The sequence below is a fragment of the Polypterus senegalus genome, chromosome 8 (assembly GCF_016835505.1).
Source record: "Polypterus senegalus isolate Bchr_013 chromosome 8, ASM1683550v1, whole genome shotgun sequence".
NCBI lineage: Eukaryota > Metazoa > Chordata > Cladistia > Polypteriformes > Polypteridae > Polypterus > Polypterus senegalus.
The window spans coordinates 176,070,163-176,087,267 of NC_053161.1; the positions used below are offsets into that span (position 1 = coordinate 176,070,163).

Genomic DNA, 17,105 nt, shown 5'->3' on the forward strand with positions numbered 1-17,105 from the left:
TGGCTCTCGTATACTGTATACGAGTCTGCGCGTCGCCGCCAGTGCTTTCCCTCTCTGTTTCACTCTAAAACTATGAATTCATGATTGCACTCATCTGTAAAATGTCGTGGGTGGCATAGAGTGTAATCTGTGTGGACATTTTATGTTACTTTAAAATATCGGACTATTTGCAGACCGCCGTAGAATAGGCGGAGTTGAACTGATCTATCTGTGACATCATCTTAGGCGACGAAAACGAAACTTTTAGAATAGTAAAGTAAGCTGGAGGCCGCAGACGAGAAGTTAAGCTGTTGTTGCTCAGTGGATCGAATTTGAAAAAGAATCCTATCGCCCAGTGGCAGAGGTAAGTGATGTACGTTTGAGCTTTATGAACTTGTTATTATTATTAACTTATGAACTTTATGAAAGTTGGATTTTTTTTAAATTAAATTTTGAATCTGTTATCCTATACTTGAGTCTTTCATCTGCAGCTCATTTCACTTCATGTTGTCGTGTCCCGTTCCTACCTCAGTGCTCCCGGGAACCCTTCCATTCCTTGCTGTGTATTTCTTCATTTAGTGTTCCCGTGAAATATATTTCTTATAGTTTTAGGAAGAGGTGATATCGCATAGAAGCTTACTTGAGTCAAAGATGCGCACGTGAAAGCGGTACGACCATTCCGTTCACAAAAAATCCATCCAGTAAAATGAGATCGCACACAACCTCCATGTGCTACTACATCAGAGAGCAACATGACAAATCAAGACAAAACAAGGTAGAACGGGAAATGCGAGTTAGCAGTCAACGTTCCGCTTCCTCGTGTCAGTTAAGACAGCAGTAACAGTCAAGCGGATACCTGGCTGGCTGTTGTACGGTAACATGAATTAATTCCTGTCAAATTCTACAAAACTCTTGAGCAGCTACTCGGAGAGACAATTTCCTATTTTTTTCCCAGTTTCAGATAAGAGATTTCCCCATTAAGGTATGAGATTGATTTCTTCTAATTAAATGAGTATGAGGCATGTATTGTAGGACAGTTTATTTTTTTTTATTACATATGTTGCACTTTTCAGGAATTTATAATATAAACAATGCTATATAGCTACCATCTGAGCATTATTTACAGGATTAAAAAGGAAGGGCATAAGCATAAAATGTTGAACACCTTTTTCCTCAGCAGATCACCTGTCTCTATCAGTCACTGTCCTTTACATCATTTTCTGCCTTCATGTCCTCCCTCACCACCTCCATAAACCTCTTTGGCTTTACTCATGTCCTTTTGCCTGGCGGTTTCATCCGCCATATTCTTTTCCTGATGTACCCCTCATGTCTCTTCTGCACATGCCCAAACCATCTCAATCTCACCCCTGTCATGTGGTTACCAAGCAGTCACACCTGTGTTGTCCCACTAATATACTCATTCCATAATCCCGTCTACCCTCATTACTCTGAGTGAAAATTGTAGCATCTTCAACTTTGCCAGTTTCAGCTCTTCCTCTTATCTTTGCTTAATTACCACCATCTCCAAATCATACAACATTGCTGGTCTCGCTATTGCTTTATAGAACCTTTCATTTCTCTATTGCAGTTACTCTTCTATCGCAACTCATTCCTGTCTCGCTGCTTGTTGAATTCTAATAGTTCTATTAAATTACATTTAAATTAGCTACACTGGATTTGACTTGAAGTATTATTAACTTAACATTTTCTTAGGCTGCGATCACAGACTTAGTTGAGGAATAATCTGAATTATTATGTACAGTATAAATAAAATATCAGTCTTATAGATGTAACATTTAGTTAATACTATATAATTATATTGTGTTTATCAGACCTAAAGGAGGCATTCCTAGAACGTAACATTAAAATGGGATATCCCTAAAATTATTTTCATGCTGTTCAAAAAAAATCTTTCTGTAAAGAGTTGACAAATACAAAATGGGAAAAAATATCAGTACATAGAATAGAAAATTCAGCCCCTTTACAAAACATACAATTATCACAGGACTTGCATAATGTTTTATTAACTTTGTAGTATCTGTGCAATGTATTGCACAGCACCAGTTTCATTTTGATTTTGATAAGGCTTAGATTGAGTTGACGGCAATTCCTTTGTTGAGATGGCCATTGAAATGTCACTGAAGAGTATTTTCTGTTTAATAAGTGCTATATACACTTATTATTACAACTCATATCCAAAATGTTAACTTCATTTCTACATAATAAACTGTCTAACAAAAACATTTCTACAGTGGTGTGGTTGCCTTTACATTTATGGCATACACACAGGTCATTTTGGCCATGTCTGGTGAATGGACCAGAACCAGGCGCTATACAAATTACTATGGTGAAAATGACCAGAAAGTTGGAAGATGCAAAGAGGGGCACCAAGAAAAACTGGACAAAACAAATCAAGGTGGATTTGAAGAGCTGTTGACTAAGCCTCCAGGGCTCCATAGCCATCACTTTGGACTGCCCAGCATGGAGAAACATCATTAGTGAAATTCAAAATCTTGTGCCACCCGCAGCTGTGTACAGTCTACAGAGGAAACCATTACCAGATTGGGGAACAAAGACAAAGAAGAAGGCACACTGTTCACATACAAGTCTGTACACAGACACCACAGTCGAACATTTTCATACAGATAGATAGATATAATAGTCACTTAAAACAAAAAAGGGTTCAAGCTGGCTGGGACGTTACAATACTTTATAGAATTTTACTTTCATTTTCTTTACCTTTCTCTGCATGTGTATCGCTCCATCGTTTCTTTGAGCCTTTCGAAGTCCACTGCTTTCATGATCTCTTATCTGCCTTTTTTCTCTCCAACGCTTTTGGGTCTCTTTCTTCTTTGCTTAGTCGTTGACGTTTCATCTAGAACGTATTGTCCTTATACGCTTTATATGTACTGAGAGCACAGGATCTGTGTGTGCTACGTGCCTTCTGTCTGTCTGTCTGCCTTCTCTCTCTCTCTCTCTCTCTCTCTCTCTCTCTCTCTCTATATATATATATAGATATATATAGTATATATATATATATATATATATAGATATATATATATATATATATATAGATATATATATATAGATATAGATATAGATATATATATATATAGATATATATAGATATATATATAGATATATAGATAGAGATAGATATAATCATCATGTAGCAGATCCCTTGTGAAAGGCGCTTGACGACCGCTGTGTTATAGAAATTCCATTTTCTATGCAATCCTGCAAATTTCTGCCTGACAACCTTGCACTGAGTACTGCTGCAATAAATTATTTCATCGAAGTGAAACATGTTTAATAACGTGCTTTAACTCCTATCATCATGAAAATGACATCACGTATACATCTCAGTATTTTAGTTATTCAGAGAGCTGTAATATCACGAATGTAATGGACTCTGTGTCCAGTTGGAGGAAGAGAGCCGGTTTAAGAAGCAAGTAGTGATTCATACACATAGAGCACATAGAAAATCAAATACAAAACAAAGCATTTAACGTGCTACTTTAATTACGATGTGATTTAAGAAACTGGTTAATTAAACGATTTTAAGATGAATTTTATGATGTTCTACTTTAATGACAAAATAAACTACGTGATTAAAGTGGAAATGTCGAGATTGAAGTTGACATTTCGTGCTTTTTCCCACCGTGTGCCTTTTTTCTCTTTACCCTAATAAACTTTCATATGACACTCAGACAGTGGGCTACAACTCGGCTTTCCACGGCGACTTTGATATGTGACTTCTTTTTTATTTCCGGCACTGTGCGATTTTGTGGATGTGAGCTTTCATGTTTCTCCAACACGCTATGCCACTCGATCAACTTCCTTTTGTTGATTATACCACGGTTTATTTGAACAAATAGTATGTTTTTCCTTTGCTTCCACTTGGTATTCGCTGAAATTCTTATATTTTCCCCGTGCTTTTCCCATTGTCTTTTCACAGAAGGCTGCGCTTAAGGGCGATTTATATTGATTTGCATATTCAAATAGGCGTAATTCTGGGAGGATTTGGGGCGTTACATAATGCGCGTGCACGGCGTTAGTTTTCACGCTGATCGGGATTTATGTAGCGGAAGAACGTGGTAGTTGGAGTACGCACAGATTCCTGCATCTGGATTTTTCTGTGCGTAAACACATTTCGGCTTTTGTGCTTACGCCATGTTATAGTGCGAGTTCTACGCACGGCGTTATACATGAGGCCCCTGGACATCACCAGATGCTGGGTTTCCTCCTTTTTAATGCTCTGCCAGGGCTTTACTGCAGCGGCTCTCATTTGCTGTTTGTTTGTGGGCCTTTCTGTCTGAAGTTTAGTCTTCAACAAGTGAAATGCATGCTCAGTTTGGTTAAGATCAGGTGACTGACTTGGCCATTCAAGAATTTTCCACTTCTTTGCTTTAATAAACTCCTGGGTTGCTTTGTTGTATGTTTTGGGTCATTGTCCATCTGTATCATGAAACGTCGCCCAATCAATTTGACGTCATTTAGCTGGATTTGAGCAGACAGCATGTCTCTGAACACCTCAGAATTAATTCGGCTGCTTCTGTTCTTTGTCACATCATCAATAAGCACTAGTGTCCCAGTGCCACTGGCAGCCATGCACGCCCAAGCCATCACACTGCCTGACTCCACCGTGTTTTACAGATGATGTGCTATGCTTTGGATAATGAGCTGTTCCACGCCTTCTCCATACTTTTTTCTTGCCATCATTCTGGTTGAGGTTGATCTTGGTTTCATCTGTCCAAAGAATGTTTTTCCAGAACTGTGCTGGCTTTTTTAGATGTTCTTTAGCAAAGTCCAATCTAGCCTTTCTATTCTTGAGGCTTATGAGTGGCTTGCACCTTGCAGTGCACCCTCTGTATTTACTTTCATGCAGTCTTCTCTTCATGGTAGACTTGGATATTGATACGCCTACCCCCTGGAGAGTGTTGTCCACTTGGTTGGCTGTTGTGAAGGGGTTTCTCTTGACCATTAGAATGATTCTGCGATCATCCAGCACTGTCGTCTTCCATGGAGATTCAGGTCTTTTTGCGTTGCTGAGTTCACCAGTGCTTGCGTTCTTTCTCAGGATGTACCAAACTGTAGATTTTTGTAGGAATTTCTCAGATGGGTTTTTTCTGTTTTCACAGCTTTAGAATGGCTTGTTTCACCTGCATGGAGAGCTCCTTTGACCGCATGTTGTCTGTTCACAGCAAAATCTTCCACATGCAAGCATCACACCTCAAATCAACTCCAGACCTTTTATCTGCTTAATTAATAATGACATAACAACAGACTTGCCCACACCTGCCCATTAAACAGCCTTTGAGTCAATTGTCCAATTACTTTTGAGCCCCTGAAATGAAGGGATTGTGTTAAAAAAAAATACTTTAGTTCCCTCACATTTTTATGCAATCTTTTTGTTCAACCCACTGAATTAAAGCTGAAAGTCTGCACTTCAACTGCATCTGAGTTGTTTAATTTAAAATTTATTGTGGTAATGTACAGAACCAAAATGAGAAAAGAGTTGTCTCTGTCCAAATATTTATGGATCTAACTGTATATGTATACAGTATGTGTGTGTGTGTGTATATATATATATATATATATATATATATATATATATATATATATATATATATATATATATATAATGTGTTGTGACAGACAGGGTGCGCTATCTCTCCCTTGAACCCTCAGACTTGATTCCAGGCACCAGATAAAAGTCCAATAAGTTGACTTTATTATTAATAACAGTGCACAAAGCACCCTCCTCTCCACAATACTCATAAATCCACACAAATAAACAATAATCAATAATCCTCCACACTCACAGACGCGTTGCCACCCTTCCACCCAGCTCAGCTCAACGCTCTGGTGTTTCTTAGTCTCTTTTATAGTCCCTGACCCAGAAGTGTTTCCAATCCCTTAGTCCATGTGATCTCCTATCACTTCCTGGTCAGATAAAAATCCTCTTCTTCATCCCGGAAGTACGTCATTCCTCTTGTCTATGTGACTCGGACGTACTTCTCGGGCGTAAGGCAAATAATCGCTGTTCCTCCCTGCAGCACCTTCTAGCGGCCTCCACGGTATCCAGCAGGGCTGTGAATAAATCCAGCATATGCAAACTTAATAAGAACTTATTCATAATAAACAAGACTCTACACCCAATAACCGTAAGTTATTGCTATATATTGCCTTTGATTCTTGTAAGTCTAAGCATTATCCTCTGATGAAGACCCCTGGTAGGGGTTGAAAGCTCAGGAATAAAAACTACTTTATGATACGTGATTCATTTTCTCCCTTTGTGGATCTCCTGCTGCAAATATGGAAACCGTACCACAGACCTTCTCTTCTATATATATATATATATATATATATATATGTATGTATATGTGTGTATATATATATATGTATATGTGTGTGTGTGTGTGTATGTGTGTGTGTTTGTGTGTATGTATATGTATCATTCATTGTATTTTGTTTAATTTTTTACAGACTTTTTTTTTTGGTATGGAAATAGAATGGAAAGAGGAAGTATGTTATGTGATTCTGAACATGGCAAGACTTTTAATCTGCTAATGTAAACTAGTAGTGCTAAAAGCACTTTTAACTTGAAGTTTTTTGCTGAGGAATGACGTATCTTGTGAGTTGAAGAGCGTAGGATTTCCTGTATAGTAGCCATTAGAGAAAGAAGCTCCATAAAGAAACGAAGACCTTTTGAAATGTACAGGATATAATGTAGTATAAGAAGTAGAAATATAGTTGGAATTTTGAAATAAGTCTGCATGATAGTATTACAGCTCTACAAGAATTAATAGTGACTGATTACTGTGACTTTTTTCCTCAAGAATTCCGGGAAGTAAATGGGGTGGGGGGAAAGTTCAAAGCAAGCCACGTGGTGTCTAGTGTTTGTACTCACCAACTTTGAGTGAATAGTTAATGATAATCGAGTCAATTCTGCTGTTCTTGTCGTGGAAAAGAGAGTTTTATATTTGAAATGAATGTGTTTTTAATTTACACTTAGTTATTACATTTTTTGCATATTTTCATGAGTATTGATAGTAAAACTTTTTAAATGTGCGTAAAATTTTTTTCCATTATGTGATACCGATTAGAAGTCCAAAGGAAATATAAATGAGAAATGGAAGTACTGATTATTGTAATTGTACTGCAGATAGTGTTTTTTTTTTTTTTTTGTCTGCCTGGATTTCAGCTGGATGCTTCTTTAATTTTGCGTGTCGACTTCGCGTCTGAATTCCGGATCATTCCTGACAGCGAGTTGCTCGACTCATCGGGGAACACCTAAGCGAGAAGGTTGAGCGTTTTAGCTGGTTAAATCATTGTCACATGGTTTTGCACTTTTGTGTTGTAACCGGGTGAATCTCATTGTAACGAAACTCTATGACCATAAAAAATATTTCGTTATACTGAAATTTGGTATTAACGAATATGGAGAAAGTATATTTTAAAAACAGTGCTTCTTTAACTGCAAAAAAAAAAAAAAAAAAACTTTTGTTTGAAAATGAGTAGTCACTTTTTTCTTAAAAACTTTGAGAAGTACTATGAAACAAGCTCAACCTGTATTTTTACAACCGCGCGGACATTGGATGGAGCATTAATTCGGAATTTGCCAATGTGCATGATGTCACGTGTAGAGTTTGACACGGAAATGAAACAAGGCGCTCTCTCTCCCTTTGTTTTATATACATTATACTATTACAATACTGGTAACAAAATATATAAAGTAAAAAACATTCAAAGTATAACATAATGCCAGGGAAATGTTTTCATACATAACATATTTAAGCTCATGTACTATTTACATAAATACATTTATATTTGGAAAACAAATTTAACACCTTGCTTTACTTTTTATATTTTATGATAGAGTATATGTGTGTGTGTGTGTTTGTATGTGTGTATATATATATATATATATATATATACTAGCTAGAATACCCGTGCTTCATGGAGGAGAAGTAGTGTGTTAAAGAAGTTTTGAAAAAGAAAAGCAAACATTTTAAAAATAACGTAAGATGATTGTTAATGTAATTGTTTTGTCATTGATATGAGTGTTGTCATATCTATCTATCTCTATATATATATATATATATATATATATATATATATATATATATATATATATATATATAGCAAAATACCTAAGCTTGCAGCGGAGAAGTAAAAGAAAAGGAAACATTTTAATAATAACGTAACATGATTGACAATGTAATTGTTTTGTCATTGTAATGAGTGTTGCTGGCATATATATATATATATATATATATATATATATATATATATATACACATACTGTATATATACACACACACATATATACATACTGTATATACAACATATATATACAAATCTACATATATATATCTATATATATATATATATATATATATATATATAGGGTGGGACTCGATTAAAAAAATTAATCCAATTAATTAGAGGCTGTGTAAGAATTAATCTTGATTAATCGTATGTAATCGCACACGTAAATTTGCCCCAACTCGCAAATGTTTTTTTTTTTTTTTAATTTAAAAGGGTTTTAGTGGGCGACAGAATCAAATAATAGACATGGACATGAATACTGTAAACTGAAGCTGTTTTAATTTCTGAAAAAAAAAGCACATTTTCAGAATAGTATTGTGTTTAAATAATAATAACCAAAATTTCACCATAAAGTGCAGTTTTTCTTCTTAAAAAATAAGTCAGAAACATAAAAGGTAATTTGACCAGCTTACTCTTTAAACTCTGAGTAACATTAGCCAAAATTATTTTGTACATTAGGCTAAAACAGTGTGATCATTGAACATTTTGTAATTAGATGTAATTAGAATTACTAACGGTCACGGAAGTCCAATGATCCCCAGTAAGAGCCACAAAGTCCGCTTTCTGTAATGCATCTAATTTTGCTTGCTTTTCAGTGTGCACAAAACCATGCTTTTATCAAGGCTTCGCTCGGGTAGTCGAAATGATCAGTCGTAGGAACGCGCTTTATTCCGACTCTAACATTTTTGTAGCTGTGATGTGTGCATCAGTGTAATGGATGTACCAGGAAATCATGCATTGACAAAAGTTCCGTTTGCTTGGAATTGAAAGTGTGATTAAATCGTTATTTTTAGCGCGTTATGGAGTACATGCATCGAAGCTTCTCAGCTGTGCTTGTGCTAAGAAAGGGAAAATTTTAAAAATAGCGTAACATGATTCTGCGTTAACCTAATATTTTTCATACGTCCCAAACCAAGGAGATCGAAGGTAAAATGAATCGGTAGCGCGTACATAGTCAGTACATCCCTCTCGGGAATCGAACCTCGAATGTCGGCGTTAGAGGCTTAAGACTCTACAATTAGCCACAGCGTGTGGCTTGTCTATGCTAAAGTATGTATTGTAGATAGGGGTATATATATACATTTATATATATACCCGTGTATCGCAGTGGAATTAGAAGTTATGAAAAGAAAAGGGAACATTTTAAAAATAACGTAACATGATTGTCAATATACAGTAATTGTTTTGTGAGTGTTATTGAATGTTGCTGTCATCAAGGATTTGATTATCATTATTTCTTTCAATCAGGCTCGTATTTGTAGGATGTGTTCAAGTTACATTCCGTGTTTGTCAATCGTTGTAAAGATAAGAGGTTTCATTCATCGATTAGTTCCTTACTGCATCAATAAACAGCTCGTCTTCCTTTTTCTGTGATGTGACAAACTGCATGCACGGGTTTTTTTACACTGTCTTCCTTTAGCAGGACATTCACTTTTTCCACCGTGTGCTTTGTTTCCGCAGTAGCTGCACTTATGAATATGATTGTATGTATAAGGCGCTTCATATTTTTTGCTGCCTTCTCAATTGTGTAATTCGGTTTTGTTCAGCACTCTTTGGAACTGTTGCTTTTGTCTGTGCACTCGTCAGTTCACGTGAGCAGCTTGGTGTTCTTGCATCGAAGGTTCCCAGCTGTGCTGGTGCCATCTCGTGTAATGTCAGCTAAGACCCGGCACTTAAAAGTTTCTCTCGCAGTTTCAATGAGTTTGTGCCAAACACCACCCTGACCATCTCATCTTCCTCTGCATAAGCACAGTCCTTCACCCGTGAACATTTACCGGCAGTGTTTGTATTGGATTGCGCTGATGGGCGGCCTTATATGGGCAGGCACTAAATTACAAGCGCTAGTGGCAGCCTGTCTATGAACTTAATTTAATATAAACTTACGGTTCACGCCGTGCTTTGTTTCCGCAGTAGCTGTACTTATGAATATGCTTGTATGCATCATTTGCTTCATAATGTTTTTCTGCCTTCTCAATTGTGAAATGGCGTTTTGTGCTCATCGCTGTTTGGAGTTCTTCCTTGTTCTCTACGTACTTACGTAGGAGGCGTGATGATGTCACACGAAACTCCCCCCGCGGCCATCTCCAACTCAAGACTCCATTACATTATATGGGAAAAATAGCTTCCAGTTATGACCCTTATGCGTAGAATTTGAAATGAAACCTGCCCAACTTTTGTAAGTAAGCTGTGAGGAATAAGCCTGCCAAATTTCAGCCTTCTACCTACACGGGAAGTTGGAGAATTAGTGATGAGGAGTGAGTGAGGGAGGGAGGGAGGGAGGGAGGGCTTTGCCTTTTATTAGTATAGATTCTGAAAAGTTTGTTATTTTAGTGTTCGCTAAAAAGAGATTTGACCCGTGTATGTGTGTATATTATATATCTATATATAATATACAGTGTATAATTTTTGTTTTATTTTCAAACATTTTATTTGTTTTATTAAATCCGCCAAACGTTTCGTGGTGAATAGGGGTTGATGTGATGGCAAGAACATCTTGTGTGGCCCTCCTCATCCACTAAGAAATGGCTACACATTCATGGATTGTCAGGTTTTATGATAGATTGTGTTTTCTAATTAAATGTGGCTGCAATTTTTTGTGTACAATAAACATTTTATTTTAAAATGGAGCTAAAGTCTTGCTTTGGAAACTTAACTCTGCCAACGTTAATTAAGACCTTCATCAGGTGGTTGCTGCTGTTCTGTTGTTGCTGTGTTGTTTTTTATTTTTTTCTTCCAAGTTTTATTTGTAAACCTTCTGTAGATGCAGAATCTATGCATGTATGTATGGCCCTCCATGAGACTTCAAACTGTGTGGTTAAAATTTGTGAAATTGCTACGGACAGAAGGTGTTCATATCAGAAAGGACTAGAATTAACAGGGTTGGAAACCATTGCATTTATTAATTAAAAGTCTGCACTGGCACCATGTTTCTGATTATTTTGCAGCACATGTTCACTAAGCAAGAGATTGTATATTGTATTTCTTTGATTTAAGGAACACTAGATGGCTTTGCCCACTGCTCGCTTCGCTCGCCAATGCCTAAAAGACAGACAGCGCTATGCGCCATTTTGAACAGGGGGGTTGAACGCACCGCAAGGTGACGCAGCCGCTCCTCCGAAACCCCCTCTTAAACGGCGATACAATGGGAAACAACTACAATTTTTTTTTACCTCCTCTTTGCTCAATCAGCTACTGGCTTGCTGCTGCTGCCATGCCACGTGATTTGCATTTCATGCAGCGCTTTGAACATTTAAAAGCCTGTACAGCAGATGTCCTTTTGTCTCTCTCTCTTGTCCCCCAGACATACTCAAACAATATGCGATCTCTTTTTAAGTCTTGTCGCAGGAAAAAATTCTCGTTGCAAGGATTTTTTTTTTTTATAATGGAGAGATAATATTTAGAAACGTACAATTTAAAAAAAAATTATTACAACGCTATTTCACTTTTTAAAAGGTCCAGTCAGGCTGTTTGGTGAGGCAGGGCTCCACAGCTTAACAAAAGGCAGCCGGGTGTCAGATTACTAAAGCACATATCCCATTAGTCATATCTAAATATTTTGGACTCCATAACCGCAACACACGCACATATTGTTGAAGCTCTGCAAAGTATCCTACCATCTTAATGGAGTTGAAACCCTACAGTTTTCCAAAATGTCCTCTGAAGTGGTTGATGTGTAAAGCCAATCTTGGTGCTTGCTGTTTAAATTTGTGAGGCAGAATTTCAACTCGCCTTGATGTTTGCCTTTGTTGCTTTTTTCCCCATTTGCTGCTTTAATTTTATTTCAGCCTAAAGCACATTAAGGCTGTCCTCCTAGCATTACAAGCAATCTTTGCTTCCATTTGGGAGACTGGCATCATCCCAACTGACTGGAAAGCAGGACTTGTCGTCCCTATCTGGAAAGGGAAGGGTGATCGCCTGGATTGCAGCAGCTACAGGGGATAACACTGCTCTCGGTGCCAGGTAAGGTCCTTGCTGGGGTTGTCCTCAACAGGATCCGTGATCACTCTCTCACCTTCCAGTGACCGGAGCAGTCTGGTTTTATGCCTAAGAAGTCCACCATCGACCGCATCCTGGCACTGAGGGTTTTCATGGAGTGCAAACGTGAATATTGGCAGAGTTTCTTTGCAGCCTTTGTCAATTTTCATAAAGCGTTTGACTCAGATTTACCAATGTTGTTACTTGTCCTAGTGTGTATATAAACACAGGGAACTCCAGTTTCTGTATTCCATCTTGCCTGAAGAAGGGACCTGAGTTGACTCGAAAGCTTGCGTATTGCAATCTTTTTAGTTAACTAATAAAAGGTGTAATTTTTCTTGATTTCTCGCTACAAACACAATGAGTGTAAGCCAAGTAGTTCTGGTGGGCCAATCTGTGTGAGGATGTCCTACTCAAGTCTGTTGATTCTTCACTCAGCACTTTTGTTTTACGCCTGATAATTTAATTTGTATTAAGAGTGATGATCTGCCATCAGTATGCTGTAGTGTGATTTCTCTAAACTATACAACTTAGCTGTTGGGATGGTATAACAAATCTTTAGACCTGAACTGATGTAGTTTTAATGGATTTAAATTCTGTTCTTTCAACAGCAAGGAAAAAGCAGCAGCCATTTACTTCCATTCCAAGATGGCTGTGAAACAGGAGATGTGTGAGGTTGACCTAAATACCATGGCGCTAACAACTGCAGCTGTTAAGGAGGAGAACTGTGAATGGGAGTCTGTCCACCCTAAGCAGGAGAATCTCACTATTAAGGATGAAGATCATGAAGTGAGGTCAGTGGCCATTAAAGAAGAGGCCGAGGAGAAGTGCGTAAATATTGAGACGCACAAACATGAAAGTGTGGAGCACGACAACCTCAAGGTGAGGGCCGAGTCAGTGCAGTCTGAGACAAACGGGTCTCAGACCCTCCATGAGTCTTCAAACTGTGAGGTCAAGGAGAGGACTGAGGAAACATCAGCTGTTACAACTCCGAAAGATCAACCAGCACCTTCAATCTCTGCTGATATAAGTAAGTGTAAAACAACATTCTATTTTAAGTTTTAGGGCCAGCAGTTATGAGCATTAAAAAGGCAGTCTAGCACTTTTTATGTAAAATTTGTCAATTTAGTAAGGTTTAATATATGAGGGTGAAAAGCGTTGTGCTCCATAAAGTTTGTATGGGTTCAGTCCTAAGTAGTGGAGGTGATGGTTTTGGGCTCTTTTTTAGGTAAATTGGCCTCCATTTTGTTGGTCCTAAACTCTAAGGTGTAATTTTTCAAGTGCTGTTGTGTTCAAGGAGAACACCGCTGGTGACTGTGGGAGCCCTGCCATTTTTATAAAAGCTTCTTTTCTTATATAAAGGCCATGTCCACCCTCTTGTGACGCCAGTAGTCAAGTACATGTGTCCTTATTTTTACGTTCACTCCCACACCCTGAACATTCCAAGATAGGAGTTTAAGGTTAGAGAAGAATCAGAAGAGAGAAGCAATAAAGTTGAGTATGAAGATGTGTAGTCCAAAGAGGATCCAGAGGCACTTGTGAATTGGAAAAGTAGAGCTACCCAAGTTGGCATATTGGGGGAGCTTAGGAAAGTTGGACCGAGCCAATGGACAACGAGGGAAGACGTAAATAGGAGAATGAGTCAAACTGTCGAGAAAAGGACAGGAATCAGTTGGTACACATGCTTGATATTGTCACGATCTGTTTTTGCCCATCAAATTGAAATAACCATTTTTTTCCTGTATGTTTTAATGTAGTTTTAGTGTTCATGGTGGTTCATTTTGTAAGGGTAGGCAATACAACATTGTTGCATTACACAGTCGTCTTGCTCTTTACAAACATAATGCCTTCCTGGAAATCCCCTCATAAGACAAAATTTTATATGGAAAAAAATCATAACCCCATTAGCATGTTCCTCCCATTGTTTTCACCCATATTTCTTAAATGTGAAATTCCATTAAAATCAACACAGTCACTCGTAAAAGAGTCTTACGAGAGGACTTTTCCAAACACTATAATACTATAATACAGCCTCCGTTAAGCTTGTTTGTAGTTGTGGCTAGGGCTGCAATGATTAGTCGACGTAATCGACGTCGTCGACTACAAAAAATCATCGACGCAGATTTTTTATTGTTGACGTGTCATAAACAGAACCTTCAATAGAGGCTTCTGTCACAAAGAATCACATTGGTTTTTGTAACTGCAATGCACTACATGACCGCCTGGGGGCCGTATCTTCTGTTATTGTTGTCAAGACTGCACACAATCCTACCAATGAAGAACAACGTCTGAGGAGAAGAAGAATGTACAGGAAAATAAATGTGGTTGCAATGGCGAGTCGGATAGAGGAGGGGGAGAAGTTGAATGCAGATTATGCAAAGAGGAGGTTTCTTTTCACGGCAGCACCACCGCGATGCATGAGCATCTGAAACGCAAGCATCCTGGAGCTGTGATGCCGCCATCTCTTGAGAATTTATGCTGGCGCTGTTAGTTAGTTAGCGTCAGATCAGGAGGGGAGAGAGAGCGTGAACGAGACTGAGAAAATAAAAGTGAAAAAAGCTAACTATTACAAGTAACAAATTTACACCCGATCTGTTCATTTTCAAATAATACTACATTAGTGTGATGATGTTTTCTGATTGGTACTATTCAGGTCAACTATGATTTTTTCAAAATGTCACATATATTTGTCTCTTTCTTTTTTTTTTCCCCCCCCCGATGCTGCACGCTGACACCAGAAGGCGTGAGCTTATTCAGTGCTAGCAGGAGCATGCAAGTGGCCGGTTGCTTGTGCTATAACAAGCTTGACCTGGTGGCAATCAAAGCACATGTACTTTGCCAGGCATGTACGGGGTCCACTGAGAACAGAAGAGCGTTCATGGCTCACCTTGCAGAGGAACGTTCTTTCCTGTGCATGTCCTGGAGTCCTTTGCAGACTGGGCAAGATCGGGGGAGAAAAAAAAAACGCGGTCACTGTTGCATCCGTGCCACAATGATTTCCGAAATGTACTATAAGGTCATAAAATGAATAATTCCAAATATCATATGTACCTCTGTCTCTGTTTTTTGTCAGTGCGGCTTTGACATCACGGGCCATAAGGCGCATGCTAATTCAGCATAAGCAGGAACACTCAATAAAACTGAGTAAAAAAATCAAGTGACAATGAGATACAAAGAAGGCAGATTCACCAGCGTTTGTGTGTCAGCTTTTATCCCTCCAGATCAGAGAATTTCCAATTCGATTCTCAAAACACCACTCACATCTACAGTTACTCCCAGTTTCAGATAAAAAGTAACCGCATCAAATCCCTAGGGGGGAGGTGGTAGTATGTATCGTGATCGTGACTGAGAGAATAAAAGTAAAAAAAAAAAAACTTAACTTTTACAGGTACTATACATTTACAGTGGCTGTTACAGACGCAAATCAAATGTATTTGTTTATTGTATAATATTAACAACAAGAGCAACTCACTACTCAAAACGGTAAATATAGGAGGCAGTCAGGATTGAACGGGGGACTCTTGATTACAAGTCAGCAATTTCTACCGCTGCACCCTGGAAGCTATTGTATCATCTTGAACCTTTTGTGAAAGTGTTTATTTGGTCTTCACACTTCAGGCTTTACACATTATACAGCAGTTTATGCCTACATCTTGTCATTTATTACTAAAATATGAAACACGTTTCAGTTTTAACAATGTATTTTTTAGTTAAGTTAAATGCAATTTTCTTGTTTAAAGACTACGCGCACTTTAGTTTGTATTGTTTAATGTATTTCTTTTTTATTGTGATGGTCACACTAATATAAAAACATCTGATTATATTCAGATTCATATGTTTCATTGGTTGTTTTAATTTGATTGTTATTAATTTTAATCATGTTAATGCAGAGACATCAGGGTGACATTCACAGGTTGACAGACGTGAGCAGATGAGGTAAGACATGCACTGGAGCCCAGAACAGGATGTGCAACCACAGGTCGCAGGCATCAAAATAGTCAGGCATGAAATAATCGTGACTAATCGAACAATAAATTGAACGATTAGTCGACTACTAAAATAATCATTAGTTGCAGCCCTTGTTGTGGCATTATACATTTTGTCACATGCATGCAACTCAAGAGCGTAGATAATTGTAATCTTCCACCAGAACACCAGAGGACACTGTTGACTGATGCCTTTTATCATTCCTGTCTTTGCAGATCGGGAAGATTGATAACTATATCTCTGGTGTCACTTCCGGTGTTCTCCTGCCTGGGATGACAGAGAGACTATAAATCTTTGGGGCAACAGAAGTCAATCCCTATATGTTATAAACCCTATATAGGCCCTTAACCTGTAGTTGCTCCGTCCTGGGTATGACGTTAATCTGCATCCAGCCCTGCATGTAGGCCCTTCAACCTGCAGGGAGAACTTGGGGGTTGGTGGCAGAATCGGCACTCCGGCCACCATAAAAAAACCTCACACTATTCCCACTCCATGTGAACTGGTGTGGTGCTGATGTGTCACCCATTGCATGGCTGCACTCGTGTCCTAATCTGGATCCTGAGTTGGTTTATCATGTGGTGGGTGCAGCAATGCGCTGTATCAGCACCTGCTCCTAACCTCCTCCTCATAGAATGAAGAAAACAGGAGTTCACATACATTGAAAAAACAAATGTTGTAAAGACGTGAGTCTGTAAAACAGACTGCACAAGATGGCGGAATATCTGGTCCTACGGACTCCTGGGAAGAAGAGGAAGGTCTAGGCAGGGGGACAGCAGAAATGACGTTAGATGTTCTGGTCATCAGTCTTCCAATTTGCGGAGAAGGGAAGA

General features: G+C 38.3%; 1 protein-coding gene across 2 annotated transcripts in view; it reads left to right on the forward strand.

The window, feature by feature from the left end:
* Positions 1-69: 69 nt before the first annotated feature.
* LOC120533442 (zinc finger protein 239-like) overlaps positions 70-17,105 on the forward strand; it is a 40,451-nt gene continuing 23,415 nt past the window's right edge. Inside the window, exons 1-2 of one of the 2 annotated variants that reach the window (XM_039760341.1) lie at positions 70-352; positions 12,900-13,318. In XM_039760341.1, the coding sequence (XP_039616275.1) occupies positions 12,937-13,318 (382 nt within the window). In that variant the 5' untranslated portion in view covers positions 70-352; positions 12,900-12,936. The remainder of the gene's footprint in view (positions 353-12,899; positions 13,319-17,105) is intronic. The other variant, XM_039760340.1, reaches the window with a different exon arrangement.